At 31.5% G+C, this 20247-nt stretch overlaps 1 protein-coding gene across 3 annotated transcripts; it reads right to left on the bottom strand.

Annotated features, from left to right (window-relative positions):
* Nucleotides 1-1779: 1779 nt before the first annotated feature.
* LOC127711531 (uncharacterized) lies at nt 1780-19557 on the bottom strand. 3 transcript variants are annotated; one of them, XR_007986782.1, is made up of 5 exons: nt 19470-19557; nt 11024-11329; nt 9552-9710; nt 7126-7238; nt 4545-6455 (listed from the first exon to the last, which is right to left on the bottom strand). XR_007986782.1 is itself a non-coding variant. In XM_052217611.1 (4 exons), the coding sequence occupies exons 2-4, from the start codon at nt 11253-11255 to the stop codon at nt 1853-1855; spliced, it is 519 nt and encodes a 172-aa protein (XP_052073571.1). In that variant the 5' UTR covers nt 11256-11329; nt 19470-19557; the 3' UTR covers nt 1780-1852. The 3 variants fall into 3 exon arrangements, 1 of the variants encoding a protein (XP_052073571.1); XR_007986781.1 differs by having other exon boundaries at nt 9493-9710; XM_052217611.1 differs by lacking the exons at nt 4545-6455; nt 7126-7238 and adding an exon at nt 1780-1921 and having other exon boundaries at nt 9493-9710.
* Between the last annotated feature and the right edge of the window lie 690 nt (nt 19558-20247).

Consider the following 20247-nt stretch of genomic DNA (forward strand, 5'->3'; position numbering starts at 1 on the left):
ACTACATAAGTGTCCTTACAAACAACGGTATATTGCTGGGTCTTCCCAAGTGCTCCACGAAACCTCTATCTTAATTATTAACATCTATTTTATCAGCAATCAAATCCGAGCTTTAAAGTTATTGTGAAACTGCCTATTCTAGAGGTAGCGTGAATCAGATGTGGATACTAAAAAATTCCAAAGATCTTTTAGAGTACATACAATCTAAGACTCTTTCATCTTGCAATAGTATCAAAACATTTGACTTTTCTACACTTTACACAAGTATTCCCCATTCCAAACTAAAAGACAAATTGAAAGAGTTGGTTTTACTTTGTTTCATTAAAAAGAATGACGAACGTAGATACAAGTATCTTGTCTTGGGGAGGGATAAATCCTACTTTGTAAAGAATCACTCTGATTCAAACAAAAAATTCTCTGAAACTGACATTATCAAGATGCTTGATTTCTTGATTGACAACATATTTGTTACGTTTGGAGGACGTGTTTTTCAACAGACTGTTGGAATTCCAATGGCAACCAACTGTGCCCCTCTTCTTGCCGACTTGTTTCTTTACTATTATGAGGCTGACTTCATACAGGAACTTCTTAGGAAGAAAGATAAGAAGTTAGCAATATCCTTTAACTCTACGTTCCGCTATATAGATGATGTTCTCTCACTTAATAATACAAAATTTGATGACTATGTTGAACGAAACTATCCCATCAAACTAGAGATAAAGGATACTACTGATACAGTAAAGTCTGCCTCATATCTTGACTGACATCTAGAAATTGACAATAAGGGTCGGTTGAAACAAAACTTTACGACAAAAGAGATGATTTTAGCTTCCCAATTGTGAACTTTCCATTTCTATGTAGCAACATTCCAGCAGCGCCTGCATACGGAGTATATATCTCCCAATTGATACGATATTCCCTGGTTTGTGTTTCCTATCATGATTTCGTTGATAGAGGATTGCTGCTCACAAGGAAGCTATTAAGCCAAGAGTTCCAAATGGTGAAGTTGAAATCATCTCTTCGTAAATTTTACGGACGCCATCACGAGTTGGTTGACCGTTATGGAATAACCGTTTCACAGATGATATCGGATATGTTCCTTATGTCGTAACTACAATACCCTTCCCTTTTCACGAATGTGACTTACCGAATTAGACTATTTACCGGATTTGTAATAACATAAGCAACACGACGGGTGTAGTGTCTTTTTTTTTCATTTGTTTTAAAAACTGCACCGTAGGAAATGACTACGACCACACAAATAGTCAGATTAAGGTATTGGCTTCCAAAAAATTGAGTAGTCACTCCACTTAAAGCACAAAAAATGACTGGATAGAGAATAGAAAGCAGCATCGGGTTATGCACTTGCCATGAACACCAAAACGTTAAACACTACAAAAGAAGGGACATCTTAATCTACTGGACACTACAATTAATTCCCGATGTTTAGATGCATCTGTAATCTATATGTGTGCTACATTGTATGTCTGTTGTCTATTTATCTGCAGGAAATGTCCATTGTTTTTTGTCTATTTCTACTAAATTTGCTCTTTTTACCAATTCACTTAAATGCGAATATCTTAAAGGTGAGAGCTATCCAACCACATTTAATCGGCTATTTTTTTACATAAGAAAATGCATGTTCCAAGTCAGGAATATGTAATATGGCTGGAATACAGTATATTCTAATTTCTGCAACAAAAGACCACACATCATTTTCATTTTCTTTTATTTGATATTTTACACACATCGTTTGTTAGCCATAAATATACGGTCCATTTTTCATTAACGAAGTATAATAAGCAACTGCTGAATACACAAATGGTTTTTCAGCATTACAAACATTATGAATCTACGCAGATACTCCGACAAGAACACGATTTCCATTTATTTCACATGTCAATGGTCCACCAGCATCACCCTGAAAATAGAAATACAATTACAATTTTATAAATTTCAAAACATATTTTTATATATTATTTTCATAAAAATATAGAATTTCATATAAATAATGTAGAATGTAACATTAAGTATTATCATTGAATACGATACATACATATATATATATATATTCATGTATATTATTTGATTATGAAAACATTTCAAAATTGTGACGTACTGTTTTATTAAAATTTTTTCTCGAATGTGACCTATCAAATTAAACTCTTTACCGGGTTTGTAATAACATGAGCAACACGACGGGTGCCACATGTGGAGCAGGATCTGTTTACCCGTCCGGATCATCTGGGATCACCTCCAGTTTAGGCTGGGTTCGTGTTGCTTTGTCATAAGTTTTCTATGTTGTGTCTTGTGTACTATTATCTGTCTGTTTGTCTTTTTCTTTTTAAACCATGGCGTTGTCAGTTTATTTTCGATCTATGAGTTCAAATTTCCCTCTGGGATCTTTTGCCCCTCCATTACAGTTATACACAGAGTCGTTGATACATTTGTAGTTGCGGTCTTCCTACTATTGGCAACCGTATGGATGTCGGTGTTCTAATTGTGATCAATGGATTGTATCATTGAAAAGCTAAAACCAATATATTAATTCTTAAAAGCGACATGTGAGTAAGATGAGTTGGCTATTTATTTCATGTCGTAGGCCTTACATCAAATTCCATATAATATGCATGTACCTTTGACTATAAATTATCAAAATGTACACGAATACATAGTATTCAAGCATTATTATTGATTGGTTCATTGTTTGATTTGTGTTTAAGTAACCTTTAGCACTGTTGGCGATTTTGTGGCAAAAAGATTTCATTGGTGGAGGAAGGAGGAGAACCCTGAGAGAACAACTGACCTTATGTAGGAATAGTTATCAAAGGTACCAGGCTTATAATTTTATGCGCCAGATAAAAATCCTTAGTCAATTAAGATTGGAATTGAGGGCACCCTCCAGGTGTAAAATCTAACGCACAATCTCAGAGTTGATTGGCTAGTGATGCAGTAGTTCGAATACTCAGACCACTAGGCAACCAGAATTCTGTTCGAATCTCACTTAGAGTATCTTTCTTATATTATTCCATTTAACGTTCCGAAAAAGCTCATGACGAGTTACGAGTTATATCAAGCTACTAGAATATACACTGATGAAACTACCCAGTATTTAGAGAAAATACAGCTTTGATTAATTCTATGCATATCAATCAGTGTCATTAAACAATGCTCAAAATGTACTTTTAATTTGCTGAAGCTTAAGTTTAAGAAAATCCTGTTTCATATGACATTAAAGTATTTCTACCAACATTGCAGGCTTGTTGTATATTCTCGAAGTCATAAGCGCATATTTGAGAATTGGGAACTGTAGGATCTGCTAGTTCATTACATTTGGCATTGGATAACACTGATGTATCTGCAAACTGGAGAGTTTCTGCCTCTGTTTCTGTGCAATAAATTATCTCATAATGAACTGTTTAAAATTGAAAAGAAACATGTGTCGAATATTTTATAGATTGAGTAAGTTTGTTTTTATTTGAACTCATTACAGACATTTTCACTCGGTTCAAGTTTTTGTAAAATAATGTATTTAAATACACTAGTGTAGATATATATAAGAGTAGTTGAAAGATTGCACAAAGCATTATTATATTCATAAACAATTTTTATTTTAATTTAAAGTAACTTAGGAGAATTGAGAAATAACGATAATATATACCAAAGGCTGTTATTAGTTTTACTCTTTTATCTTTTCTTATAAAAAAATTATTATATGGACAATCTAGCTTATTGCTTATTTACGTCATTGAGAACTGTTCCACTCCAGAACAGTCTTTTACAGATATACCCTAGAACTTTCAGGATATTGTCCCTATAAGAAAAATGTTTATAAAGAAAGGATGAAAAAGTAAAACTAATAACAGCCTTTGTCATTTCGGGGCCTTTTATAGCTGACCGTGCGGTATGGGCTTTGCTCAATGTTGAAGGCCGTACGGTGACCTATAGTTGTTAATTTCTGTGTCATTTGGTCTCTTGTGGAGAGTTGTCTTATTGGCAATCATATCACATCTTCTTTTTTATATTTGGTATATATTATCGTTATTTCTCAATTCTCCTAAGTTACTTTAAATTAAATTTTTTTATTGTATATATATAATAATGCTTAAGCAGTGGGACAATTTATACGTAATTAATTTTTAAACTTATCTTGACAGTTCTTTATATAGACATTATCTGTCATTAGATATGCTGTGAATTAAACATATGTATTCAAATACCTGACATAGATATATTCAAATATCTGACATCATTACCAAATTCTCTTTAGGAAAAACATATCAAAATATGAAAAAAAACAACCGAAAAAACAACTCAACAATGAACCGCAAACAAAGATAAACAAACAAATAAACAAACAAATGAAAACAAATCAATACGAACGTTAGCTATTAGAGGCTAACATTATTCCTGGTTTAGGAAATACACATTTACATGATACCTGTTTTAACAACTATTTGAGGTACACAAAGATGAAGATGATGAACTAAACCCCTACCTTTGAAATTTTAGAGTGTACAACAAAAGGACCCACAGATACTATGCAATCTGCTTATTCATTGTACACTCTAATATCGGCCGCTGTTATTCAGAGCATATTTCATACATCAAAGTCATCAATATTGTAAGTGATTAATATCGTAATTTATAAAAAAGTCAATATATAAAACGTCATTTTCTTCCAAACGGTTTGGATATAAGCTTCTGAAAATGTAGTCCAAATACACGCAAAGGGCGCAAGTTCCATATCAGGAAAGCCGCCTCCCATTAATTATGATGTTTATAATCCAAATACACAATGGATGTAGATTAGCAAAGGACGTTGATGTAAGCAATTACAAGAATGATTTAGAATCTGAATCGGCATATTGATTGGGCAATTTTCCATTAAAGCGCAATGCAACGTATAGTCAAGAGCTCAACTTTACATCCGCTTGTCAATAATGAAATACAGAAACAGTTCAATCTTACTAAAAGAAAAAGAAAGAACAGCAAACCGTTGGATCTAGATCAGAATTGGGTTAATGACTATGCCTCATTGAAGGCGAGTTAAACGCCTTCAGCAAGCGAAAGAACCCTTAAAAAAATTATTCATTTGTTCTCGTAATGAATGTGTAAGACATAGTTGCCACTTTAAGTTGAGCACACTGAAATCATTATCGTCTAAGGATTGGACGTTTATAATGTTTTAAAAGGGGACTATATAACGACAATTGACGATTTAAAATGAAAAATAATGACTCACTTGGGTAAATAAGTATTAAGAAAAATAACAATCTCCAAGGAAAATTCAAAATGGGAGAAGTCCATAAAACCAGACAAAATCAAACGTTAGACGACATTTGTATATCGACCAACGGAACAAATGGAGAACACATGTCAAATATCCTGACTTGGTACAGGCATTATCCGAAGAAAATGTTGGGTTTAACCTGATAAGCAATTTTATTAATCATGAGATCTATTGATTTTTTAGTTTGTCCTCTGGTTGCTCTCTCAATAACGTATATTCCATATCTCTTTTGCCAAGCAGCTTGACATAATGTTAATTGTGAATAAATATATATTTAAAAGTGTTTATTACTCTGATATTATCACTTATTAATCTTGATTGAACTTTTTTTTTAATTTCACTTTTTACTCCCTCTGTTGCTAATGTTTCCAGAAAAATAGTTTGACTATTTGTCTGTTGTCATTTTCACGTATGTAAGATAACGCTGTCTTTCCATTTTTACGATCGACGATTTGCGTCCTCCAGCTCCTATATGCAACGCCGTTTATCCAGATTTATCTTGAATATTGACATTGCATGCAGTTTGCGGCATGCAATTTGAGGAGATATCCAGTTATTCATTTTTAAGCATTAGGATCGCTTTTAATCATTAGTATAATGAAAATACCTATGTAATAAACGCTCTTATATACATGTACGTTTTTTCATAAATAACGGCTGCATGTATACTCGGACCAGGCCTGTCTGATAGTGAAATTTGCTCGAAACAAAACTTTTCAATTAAACCTGCTGAACCGGCAACTAATTGCAGTACAAGTCTACCCTGGTTGTATGTTACGCTTAATTTATCCTTTAATAATGCAATTCTGCCCTCCATGTCTGCTTCCCTGAATAAACACTTTCGTCGTCATATTTGTTTCCGGAGGATTGTATACAGTTTCGGTTGTTTGTGTTAGTTTTTTGATTTTCAGTTTATGTATGATAATACTAAGCATGTTAAGTGCAAGGAAATTTTTGAATAATGTCTAGATTGTTGGCAGATCGTTGTGTTTTTCAGAAGATTGAAGCAACATAGCGAAAAAGACCGGTGTTTCCTCTTTCAGGTTATCCTGATACTACTTAAAAGTGGTTGTTCAAATGCTTCTGTGATTGTCTTTAATTACAACCGTTATAGGAAAATATCTCCCTGTGTGTTATATCCAATTTTCTTCTTTGTCGGGTTCTGCAATAAATAAACATTATTGACGCTTAAATGTATGATATTTGTGTGTGATAGAGGTAAAAGCAACAATTCCAAATGAAAAGCATCGTAAGTTAAATTCCTAAAGTATATAATTCAAAAGCTTTTAGAGACAAGGAATATAAAAGAACGTCATAAGTAAAGGATTATCATTTATTAATCTCAGTTGTGTTCATGGTAAACTGAATTTATATATATCGATGTTAGATTTACATATGAAGTATATGAATTTTATTGTTGTCTGATAATTTCTGTTACCCATATCTTTCATCTTTTATTTTAGATATACTTCATCACAGGCGACTAATATTCAGCAAAGTTCTCGAAGGATCCTTACATCGCAACAGATTTAGATATAGCAAATTTTTTTTTTAACTTTTTCAAGGTATAATAGACAACAACGTAGCAAAACACTTTATCGATATTACCTAAACTAAAGAAACATTGAACTACGATGGTGTGTACAGCGTACTGTAATGATGGAAAAAATTTAACAAACCTATAATTAAATTTAATGAAAACATAAACGTATGACGTAAGTGAAATTAATAAAACTGACACAATTTTTGAAATAATATAAAACCTTGTGCTATCTCAATGTATTTTAAAAATGATTAGATATCAATATTTCTTACAGGAAAACTGAAATTACCTCGTACACTTTTGGCAGTCATTTTCATATCTTTTTTCCTTTTCGTCCGGTTGACCGCATTTAACTTGCAAACACATTTCTTTGTAACTTTCACCACCAAGTTTGCAAACCGCCTGTAAAATGTTTAAACCGATGTAAAATCAAAATACATGTTAAAGAATGACTTTGAAATAAAATATCCATTATTAATATAAGAACATTATTTTTTTTATGATTAGATATCAAGAACATAATGTAATTGTTTCACATCTTCATACTACTTTATATGTACAGACATAATCAATTTTCGGTACCTGCGGATACAACTTCGACAACCACCTTTGCATACAATGGCCCACGACATGTTTTGATATGACAAAAATTTCGAATAATTATTAAGAATTTTAAAACTAAATTTCTAAAAGGAGGTGGATAACGGATTAAATTTCAGACAAGAAAACTCATCTGGAGTAAGTATTACGAATAGACAGTGTCTACTACTTTCTATGTTTTTGGAAAAGTTCATGATTTGCTATGGGAAACACTATATGCCATTTTCGTAAAAATATAAGACACAATGTTTGTCGAATCTGTTTAAAAGTTTATGACTTACAATGTAATATTATGTTGTCTGTATTTGAAATGATAATCTATTACACATGTATATGTACATGTATATGTGTCAAGAAAATCAACTGCAATCAAGGAACAATCAAAATGAGGTCAACATTTGCAGTTTACTTTCATTTTATTAACCAAATTTATCAATTATTGATCTAAAACTGATAGATATGATACTGAACATAGCATGATAGCTCGAAAACATAATGTTTATCATTAAAATTTGAAAATAAGTTTAAGCTAAAGACTTTTAAAATGCTACTGGAGCATGCGCTGGTGATATTTTAGCCCCCGGGCGTATCACAAGTATAATAGTCCGTTCGTTGGTACTGACATGATTACATTTTTTTTTTAAGAATTCATTGTTGATAAATTTAAAAAAATATTAAGAAAATGATATAACAATTTCCTCAGGAAAATCTTACTGTAAAGGAATTTGGCTATTTTCGGTTCCATTTTTTCAAATAGATCTTAACGATTCTATGTATTATTCATGATATGTTTTCAAATATACAGGTTTGCGCTTTCCTGATGAAAGTTTATCACGAGAAGCGCATCTGACGCACAAGGTGTATCAAATGTTATTTTCTTTTAAGGTCAGCTCAATCCTGCCAAACTAAAATGTACACTTAAAAACGCTTCTGTAGGCACTATATAGTTGATTTTTTATTTGTAGCTACTGTGAAGAGAACATATTTTTCCTTTTCAAAGTGTCGGAAGCATACAATTCTAAACGTGTTGTTTTCCTTTTTACAACACATCTCTATAGTATACAAAATTGATGTTATATTCTTAATTACTAAGGCAATGAACAAAACAAGTGAAATTAACTTAATTAAATTAATGATGATCTGTAAACCATGAAACATAATCATAGGCCGGTATTCCCTGTCAGAAGACAATGTACATCGGACAGGGATTCAATACATAAAGATATATTTTTTGTTATACTACTCATAATACCTGAACAACTAACCTAGGTAATTGAATATCATTTGATTAATTAACCTTAAAATATGGCGAATGCCAGGAAATTCTTGACACAAGGATATGTTCATACAACTATTCTACACAACAGTTACTCATATTACCTTCTGTAACATTTAACAATAAAGAATCAGACCAAGATGTAGTATATTTCCCTGCTAAATATATTTACATCAATATCGACACTTACCATGCTCATTGAAAGAGGTAAATCCTGCCGGATAGACATATACAACTAACAACATTGATGACTAATTGGTTCAAGGTTTGGAATAGTGACCATGTTTAAAATGAATTCTGATGTAGGCATAGAATGCGAATGCAACAAAAACTATAATCATGGCTAGTGACATATATCCCGAACGTGTTCATTTATATATTTCGGAGTTTAGTGTGACGTCCATTTTCACTGAACTATTACACATTGTTGTTAAGGGGACAACGGAAGCCGGCTTCCAGGTGCGGGATTTTCTCGCTGTGTTGAAGACCATTTGGTGGCCTTGGGTTGTTTTCTGCTCTTTGGTCGGGTTGTTGTCTCTTTGAGACATTCCCTATTTCCATTCTCAATATTTTCAAAGGTTGATAGATGTTCTAAATGGAACAAAGTTGACCACATTAATGATTGTTTGGTTCTTTTCCGGACTCCTCGTGTATGTATCCTTCGTAGAATTAGACCAAGTCTAGTTCTAAATTTTTTCTAGAATGTTTTAAATGATAACTTTTGAAATGCACAACGAATTTTGAAATGATTTTTTTATATTCTATATTGCGAAAACTTACACAAGTAATATGTTCCCAGTATTGTTTAAAGTCTTCGTCAGACAAAGTAAATGTCTTACTATGAACTATGTTGTTTCTGTAGTGTTTCAATCTCAAAAGACTTGCAGCATCACTTGTGTCGGTTTCGATGGGAAATACATCAGATTTATCTATATCCGTAAAATTTCGCAGCAGACATATCATTAAAGTTAGGTCAAAGTCCGAGGATGATGGTGCACCTATAACAAGAAAATGTATAAATGTAAACATCATTAGTTTATCAAAATAAAATTTGAGAGTTGTATAAAAACAAAACAAAAATGCTTATTATTATATACTAGCAATTAAAAATAACAATGAAAGGTACCGAAAGTTGTGATGAAAAACATTATTATGTCTTTCTTTTGGATATTATTGATCATGTATCTTGTATTCTGATCATGTTGATGTAACAGATACAAATCCTATATCTGAAAAAAAAACAAAACAAATGGGCTTATATTTTATAAAGAGCAGCTTGAAGAGAACACATCGTGTCTATATGGAAACATCAAATGTGTATATCAAAAACGACATTGGACACAGTTATGTGCTGGGAACAGTATTTATGTTTTATACATTATGGCCCAGTGCGTAATTCTGCCCCTTTGGTTTCTTATAGCATTCGAAACCTTTGACTTCTACAAAATCAATTGGCATTTGATTGACAACTCTCACTACGAATAGGAAACGAATCCTCATTTCAATATGTTTTAGGTCTAAGCAGAAGTTAGTATGTGTAAGAGTAAGATCAGTCAAAATCAGTTTTTATGTTTGTTAGTTCCATTTTGGAAGGCAAAGGCCAGTCTTATTTGCAATCATACCAGAGCTTCTTATTTGAATAGTCAAGGCCATTTTCTAGTAAATAGATGCGAAAAATTCACACAACACTTCAAAAGAAACGAACGATTGAAAAACACGAGCCCCACATAAAACCTGGGATGACCTCAGCTGCCTCGGAAGAGTTGGAAGTTGTTGCTCCTCAATCGTGTAATTCATTGCAAGAAAAATCACAATGCTGTCAGACACTACAACACAATCTTTCATTTACAAAATAACGGCGACGATATGATGATGATGATGATGATGATGATGATGATGATGATGATAAATATTGTTATTGCTAATTATATTTTCATATTGTGTATCGAGACCTACATGGGAATTAAATTTGGTACACAGGAATAATAAGGTATTTATGAGGTAGTGTAATAGTTTCTGTATGTTCTGACTTTGTCGATATCAGCGAACGACCAATTAACTTGGAGTGGGGTGAGGTTATGTGTTTTTACATTCTGAACTTGTTTACATCCCACGCAAGCATCAACTATTTTTTAAAAACTTAACCTTATATAATTCTTGGCAAATACGTTCAAAAATCATATCTGGTTTCCTTTGCCCTAATCTATTAATCTTTTTTTTTAAAGAACAAAACATAACTCTACTATCTCACCCTTCTTCCAAGGTTAAATGATCGTTCACTTTTTGATTGTGTACTTGCGTATTTCCTTACCATTTTTAGGGAATAACAAAGTCCATTGTTGCTGGTTGATGACTCTCTGTTTTTTCAATTTTGCCAATCCAATGAAACTTTTATTAAGTGTTGATTTTAATATACTGGGGTCAAACTCTTTGTCAAACTTTTGTTTAACTGCTGGAGTTGCTGCTCCTTGAAGAAGTTTATTAATTCTATCATAGTTATCCTTTTCGATATTTGCCCTCAGCATGATTTTAGTTTTTGTCATTAATCGAAATAGGAAAAGGATAACAGGTCGTTTAATAACTAATTCTGCTTTCAAGCAACTTTTCCGGTTGATTACTGTAATAAAAATAATGAATACAAAATTAGAAAATAACTAAACTTCTGGATACACAGAATATGCAATCAAAGAGTTTTTTCCACGGAAGGATGGAAAGACCTTATAATATTTTAAAATTAATTTGTATATGATTGGTTGTATGATTGGTTGGTTGGTTTATTGATTGATTGACAAGCTGTTTGCATAGAAAAAGTTCTTCATATCGATTGGTTGTTTGTTTGTTAAATAAATACATGATTGGTTGGTTGATTGTTTGATTGATTGATTGAAATTATGCTTACTGTCAATGTAGATTAATAATACATTCATTTAATGACTGAATGGTTGATTTAAATGGTTGGTTGGCTTTCTGGCTTATTGATTATATGGCAGTTTGGATTATACATTAAGACGCATATGTCATTCTTACTGATTAGTTGTGTGTTTTGCAGTGACAATCAACACACATTCTATACTCCGAGAAACAACCTTTGTCTTTAACTTGCAGACTTGTGACCAGTTTCTTTATCAAATACACGAGACCTAGTTACTAGAAAGCGAACGAAAAGGACAGAGGTATGACCTGGATACACGTAAATGACACTCTTGCTGGTCAGTGCAAAATGTTTATTTATATTTAGATAAGGGTATTTTAGGAACTTTCAAGGGTTAAAACCCTATTTCCCTTCCACTTTTCTCCATCTAAAAATATACGTCTTGCGTGTTTCTTTGTTAATTTCATTAGGAACACGCACAGATGTAACACCAGAAAATAAACAAATATTTGCATCTTCCTTTCTTTTCTACGATCAACGGAACTTTTATCATTTTTTATTTGCTGTGAATACACTTTCTTTTTTATTTGTAGGAAAATCGGACTTAAGTTTTAACTTTAATTCTATTTACTGTCTGATATCAAAATCTATTTGAATTCGGAAAATTACTGTTTCATTTAAAGGAGCATGCACTAGAGATGATTATGACTCATTTAGCTGTTCTAATATATCTATTACCAGGTCGAGACGCGCATGTGGACATACATATTGTTAACTGGATTATATTTGCTCATCAAAGATACCTGGCTTATAATTGTGTACGCCAGACGCGTTTCGTCTTCAAAAGACTCTTTAGTGATGCTCGAATCACGAAAGTATAAAGATACAGTTATGTTGATTGTGCAATCCATTGTGTTCTTTAATTTTACACTCTCGTACACGATAACACGCTTATCTTTTTACAAAAAGCACTTTAAATTGGATGGAGCAGAAGTTTGCATGGCGAATTTTATCCTTGATGTAGATTCATAAACACGAATGTAGTTTTAGTTAAATTTAGGGTGCAGGTTATTGTATCGTATTTTTTCCCGGATAATTTTCCCAAAAATTGGTTAAAATTTAAAACATGACCTTTACCTTAAACAATGACCTAAATTTTTCAAAATCTATGGTTAAATGATAAAAAGTAACTGCAACATGCCATTTTTTTGTAAATAGCTCAAATAGGATTACAAAAACAAAAGTCACTTGATCGCTTTTGTCAAATTGACCGAACCGTCCTAAGGATTAAACGAAAAATACCGAAAAATAATGTTGTCCCTATCTTTTTTTCTACAGAAGAGATGTGCACACAAGAAAACAATGTAAGAGCAGAATAATCGTATACTGAAAAGTGTTTGATTTCACAAGGTGAGTTTCCAAACGCTCATTTCCTATGCAATATCATTTACCAAACATTTTATTGATATTTCATGAAAACAAAAGTACAGCACAAAAAATAAATTGGGTGGAAGAAAAAAAAAATGCTCACAGAACAATTACAAGTATTTCCACCTAGGAATTTAAGTTTGTTGATATCCCTGATTCAACAAAAAGAAAGTGTGTAATACTTTTATTTAAATGAAGATAAATAGCTATCAACTTCCGTTTGACATCAAAGTATTTTCGGTATCAGATGATTGTGTTGTTAACAATATTTTAATAATAAATGGTTCGTATGCACTTTCACTTACAATAAGGGATATACTAAGCTCCTTCTGGTTTATTAAAAGTTACTTTTGATGTTATTTCATATTGACCTCATGGTTTCTAGGATATTTTCTTTGAACTGAGGGAGAAAAAATGAGAATCCACTTTCGGTTAAAGTGAGGTCCTATTTCTGTCCTACGTAGTTCAGTTTTCGCTTATTTCGAAAATGTATGGTGGCCAGACCTTGGAATATTTGGACCAACAACAACTTCTACCTTAAGATAAAGTAGCTTCCGATTGGCCATTAACAAGATCACATGCCACCAATTGTACACAAAAAAGACATCATGCCTTTATAATGTACTTGATTGAAGTAATTATCAATTAATCTTAATCTTAAACAATTCAGGGGCAATAACTTTAATAAAAGTGATAGGTACACTTCTGACAAAATGTCTCATTTCCTCGTCTCTACAACACAAACATTTTATAATATTCCTGTTATACTATCACATATAGTTTCAGAGGAGATGTGCTTACACGAAAAGTTTAAGATTTAAACATTACCGATTACCTATACCTTTGATCTTGAAACCCCCTTCCCTTTTTCCATGTCAAAGCTCAAGGATCTCAAATCAAAAGACACTAGATGTTTACGGCTAACACCAGCATACCACTAATTAAAATAATGAAAGGTAGATAACTGTATTAAGATGTCATCGAATCGGTTCAGTTTAAATAAATCGAAGTTTGAAAAGAACAATTTAAGAAGATAATTTTGTATAAATAAAAAGAGAAGAGATGTACAAACAAAAACAAAAACAAAAACGCAGTGTTAGAGAAGACAACTATAACAAAGTGTTCGGGTGAGCAGGGCAGTGTCAAAAGCTCATTATCTGTAAAATATGCCAAATATGTTATCGATTTGTTACAAAACATCAATTATATGCAAGAAAACAATTTTGGCGGAAGAAAATAAATTAAGAACAACAAAACCAATATATCTTCTAAAATATTAGAAAATAAATTCTTTAAAAAGAGATAAACATTTATAATACAGAAAGCGCATCAAGTTTAATAAAATCATATTTTATTTCATCTGGAACAATCGAATAGGAAAAGTGAAAAGAACATTTCCACGATGTTACAATGTTTAACCCGTCTAAATATAACAGACAGTTTAAAACAAATTAAATCAGTTCAAACACGATGGGTCAAAAGAATAACACCTCATGCAATATGTAGCTGGAAAGTAAAGCATATATTGTACGTATTCAATTATTTTGGAAAACATGTTCTTATCTTCATTATGAACATAGAAAATACAAATTTAATACCTTTCATCAATAAGTACAACATTTAAAACTTCTATTTTAAAGATAATCAAAACAGGAATAAAATACACAAAGGGAAAAACTACAAAACCTGCAAAATCTTAGACTAATTCAACAACTGATTATATTGGGAATAAATATCTAAAGGACAAAAGAAGGAAACATTGTTTTTTTTTTAAATACCATTGATAATACCATAATTATATAAATGATTAAAACAATAACGGGAAAGTCAAAGAAGAACATGAGAAATTAGCATAACAAAACTAATTGGATAGGTAAACAGCTAAAATGATAAAAAGCTATAATTCCAACAATTTGGAAAACAATTCTTGAGAGCGAGAATTCAGTTAAGACTGGAGTTTTACAAAGTCTGAGACAATTTCAACATGTTTAACCAATGTCACATCCAATTGTTTTGAAGAAAAAAGGGACACCCTATGTAACATAGAAATATTTTACAGTTTTATATAGTTATATATTTTCAGAATATATTATTAGCTTATACATATCTTGTATGCTATCTAACAATAGAAATTAGAACAGGACATTGTCTGATAGGACAAAAACAAACTATTTCAGTGATTAAAATAAACATTAAATACAGGCAGATTATTTATCCTTTAATTGTAGACCTAATAGTTATTCATTTATACATTTCCATTTTTCTTTTTTTAAAAAGAAATAAATAATTCTGAAAGGCTGGAAAACACACAAGATTGCCAAGGAATTAGAGTTATCCTTCATTGTATGCAATGCAACGTATCTGTAATTTCAATGGTAGTATACATGTACATGGTGTACATGTACTTGAAAGTTTACAAGTGTAATTTAGTGAAATTTTTAGTATATATAGGTTTATTTGAAAGATCATTTAAATATTAACAATGCATTATTTGTTTTTATCTTAAAATGGAGTCAGTTCAGACCAAAATAATAATGATTTTAAGAAAAAAAAACTTCCTATTTTTATTGGATGTCCATGGACTTGCGGACAAGATAGATGATGTATTTTTTTTAAATAACATTGAAAGTGATGTCAATATTTTATTATCAACCTGGAAAGAGGAAATAAAAATAGATGGATTTAACTCAATGTTAACTTACACCAGGAAAGAATCTATGAAGGGTATACATTATTTTAAGGATGCCATGTCAGAAACATACTTCAGAACAGATTACATAAAAAACAAATAACTCATTGCATCCTAATACTTTTGATTGTTTGAATTTGCTATATCCAGATTATGTCATTGATAAAACAAACACATGATCATGAATTGTCCAAGGTATTCAGACTAAAGTGCACATGGTACACTTATCTTAGATCTCTGCTTGTCCCTAGGGGTACGTTTATTAAATGGAATAGTATTATGAGACTCGTTAGGGTATTATATTCATATGTTAAAAAATGGTTTCAGAACTGTTGGTTTCGCTTAAGTAAGTCAGATTCTCCTGTCCTCATTATAAAATTTCAAGAAAAATAGCGGTTAAAATTTTGTACGCCGGATGCACATTTCGTCCAAAAAGGACTTATGATTGATTCTCTAATCAAAAGAGTTTTTATAGACCAAATAACGTACGAAAGGAAGCCACGAAGGTTCAAGAATTCCGGACGGTTGTGCCAAATTCAGCTAAAGTAATCTATGCCTAGGATAAATAAAGGCAACAGTAGTATACCGCTATTCGAAATTTATAAATTGATTGAGAAAAAAAAAACAAATCCGGGTTACAAACTAAAACTGAGGGAAACACATCAAATATAAGAGGAGAACAACGACACAACAGAAACACAACACTATCATGCAACACACACAGAAACGAACTCTAATATAACATTGACCATTTTCCTGACTTAGTACAGGACATTTTACGAAAAAATGGTGGGTTGAACCTGGTTTTGTGGCGAGCCAAACCTACATAAAACATACATAGTATTTCGCGAAATGTAAAGGTTTTTCTTTCAGCAGTTAACATATAAGTATGACAATATTAATGATAATTCATGTCAACACAGAAAAGCTGACTACTAAACTAGAACCATCATTTGTTTATTTTTAAAATGTATTAAGGATATATCAGAATATTCGTTTTTAGGGGCATTACTTAATTGTAATACCAACCTATCTCATAGCACTGCAGAAGTGGTAAAAAGCCAAAACATCTATTATTGGTTTGAAAGCTTATACAAAGCAAGTGAATAATTTACCAGTCAATGTAATATGCTACCTCTTTGATTCACTCATGAAAACAATTATGCTGCTCACAAGGAAGCTATTAAACCAAGAGCTCCAAAGGGTGAAGTTGAAATCATCCCTTCGTAAATTTTACGGACGCCATCACGAGTTGGTTGACCGTTATGGAATAACCGTTTCACAGATGATATCGGATATGTTCCTAATGTCGTAACTACAATACCCTTCCCTTTTCACGAATGTGACTTACCGAATTATACTATTTACCGGATTTGTAATAACATAAGCAACACGACGGATGCCACATGTGGAGCAGGATCTGCTTACCCTTCCGGAGGACCTGAGAAAACCCCCAGTTTTTGGTGGGGTTCGTGATGCTTAGTCTTTAGTTTTCTATGTTGTGTCATCTGTACTATTATTTGTCTGTTTGTCTTTTTATTTTTGGCCATGGCGTTGTCAGTTTGTTTTCGACCTATGAGTTTGACTGTCCCTCTGATAAAGTAACCTTTTTACACATATTTATCTCTTAATAGAGCTCTGAATTCTAGAAAAGATGTAATGTAGACATTTTTAGATTTGCTCAAAAAGAATCCAGTTAAAATATTTTATTTGGAATTTTTAAATATTTTACTTACACAAAGAAAGAAGTAATCAAATCTTGCAACTAAACCTGAGTTATAGAGAATTCCCATAAACTTTGATTAAATAACAAAATTTAATTATATCTAAAGAGATTTGAATGATGTATACTGCATATTCTTTTGCAAAAAGCTTATAATTTTGGTGAAAAATTAAACACAGAAGGTGTATACTCCTGGTTTACCTATGCAAAACATATTCTATTTGAACCTAATTTAGTTAGCACACTAATGCAACAAGATGTAAGTTCTGACTTAAATAGATCATTTAAATGTTATATGTAAACAAATACTAGATACTGCTTTCAAAATTTTATGTATACTGAGATGCAAAAAATTAATGCAAAAGGTAAATTTTATTTATATAACAACCTTAAACAAAATTTATATTTTGAAGACTATCAAGGGGGCATTAGCGAAGAGATATACGTTGATATTTATGTTTATATCGGATTATATGACCGTCGGCAGTATTCGAAGGTCATCTCGATGGTTAATAAGATGACGTCAAGACAAAAAACACACGAAATGTTGATATACATTGTTATATGTTTATTTTAGACTGTTTGTAATTTTTAAATATGTTTTAGTATGTTATAAATCAAATATGAGACTTTGAGTCAAATCGGCAAAGATAAATTTGACAGCTAATGCCCCTTTAAAGAGCACCACACTTTATGTATAGAAAATGTATGACAAAAGCAAAAATTATTTACCATAATCTTAATGTAGAAAAAGGAAGACATTCTAATATGCATAAAGAGCAGATATTATGCCTTAAATGTAAGATATTAGAGGATAAAAACATTCTTTATTTAAAGACTGCGAATTGAATAGGGAACTGCTGAAGAAAATATGATTTGAATGCTCAAGCCATCAACACCACATCAAGTAAATAAGTTTGTGTCTTACATTAAAAAGTCATTAGAACTGAGAACAGGGGAGTCTGGGCTAGATTTACTTGTTAGCAAATGATTGTATCCATATACGTATATATGTATGTGTAGATTTTCAGTCATACTGTAGACCGATGTTGTGCTTGTCGCTTACTTACTGTTCAAAGTTTATATGGCAATATACAGTTGAATTAAATTGAATAAAGTTAAATTAAATAGTCGTCCCGAATTTTTATGAAACAAGAAAATGTTTGTAAATGTTTTGAAATCTCGGAAATCGTGAGACCACTTGGCTTCTCAAAATGGGACCGTCTATTAGAAATGGATATTTTAAATAATAAAACTCAAACCATTTTCAAAAACATTCACTTTTTTCTGAGAGATAATGCACTGAAATTATTTAGATTGAAACTATTGCATGGTAGCCTAATGAGTAAAGTTTTACTGAGGCAATGGAAAATCTTTTACTAATTTTGATTCGACAATTGATCATAACCCATTGTTCAAGATATCAGTTTGGTTTTTGTTGCGTAAAGCGAGATAACTCTGTTTATTCATCAAATGGTTTTTGTCGTACATTGTATTTGTACAATGATGTACCAATAAAAATACATATACACTCTCATATCCATACGTAAATGTATCTACACAATAGTTAGGTTAAACACTCATGCATAAACTATATAAGATAAGTATATGATATTAGATAGTATAAGCGACTATTGTGTATACGTATGACATTTATGAATAGGAGAGTGTATGTGTAATTTTTGTTGGTATATGAATGCACAAATAGAATGTATGACAAAGGACGTAATAGTTTAGAAAAAAAGTGTTTTATCTTTCGAAACAAAAATCAAACTGATTTGTTCGCACAATTGGCTACGATGAATTGTCGAATTAAAATTAGTAAGCTACATGTCTAGATTAGGAATACATCTTCTTAAGTTCAATTTTGATGAATAAAAACAAACAAGTTGAAATATCTACTTTCGTTTTAGGTTTGATTGAATGATTAGTTTAGAAATATATTCAAGATTGAAGGATTTTTTCATAAATAAATAACATAAATAAATCGTACATACTTAGACATATTTACCATAGTTTGCACACTTTTTATATTTTAAACTTACCCTGATAATTGATAGATACGTGAAGTCAAAAACAAGTAGGTTATAAATAAATTACTGTAAATCACAAACCGTAAAAGGAGAAAACAGATATCCGCAAATATATAGTGACTGATATATTGTACGGTATACTTATAACAGCAATTCACATATTTTGTAAACCTTTGAAATATAGATGTTCAAAGCACGTTTCTCAAATGCAAAAAAATACCAAGATGTTAATGATTATTTTGTAAAGTATTTTGTCGGTTAAAACACGCTGATTTCTATTCTATAAATTAAAACTTTCTTCAAGTGAAAGGAAAACCTTTTAACTTTGTTATTTTTCCTTTTCCTTGGATAACGCAGTTTGCTGGGTGTTAGTTATTTATTTACACAAAGTAGCTATACAGATTTCTTGTTTACGGATTGTTAGTACCAAATATCATATACTAGTGTTATGGAAGATACCGATCAATAAGCAATTCCAAGAAGTCAATATTGCTCAGTCTTCTTTTTTCCATAAACTCCTTTTCACCTTTTTGTAGTCACAGATTCTGAGATTTCTGATACAAGTTTCGGGAAAAAATTATCCGACTTATTTTATGCAGAAATGAATGTTTGTCTCTGCTTTCAAGTCAAAATTTCATGGTTTTGAAATTAATTTTGTCTCGAAATGTAACGTATCCCATGGGATGGTAGGTTTTGTATCTAACAGGAATGAGGCATATATTAATCTAAAAGACCAATCGTTTTAATAACATGAGTCAATAAAGTTTACAGTATTATCTATATTCATTAT

The sequence above is a fragment of the Mytilus californianus genome, unplaced genomic scaffold (assembly GCF_021869535.1).
Source record: "Mytilus californianus isolate M0D057914Y unplaced genomic scaffold, xbMytCali1.0.p SCAF_8, whole genome shotgun sequence".
Lineage (NCBI taxonomy): Eukaryota > Metazoa > Mollusca > Bivalvia > Mytilida > Mytilidae > Mytilus > Mytilus californianus.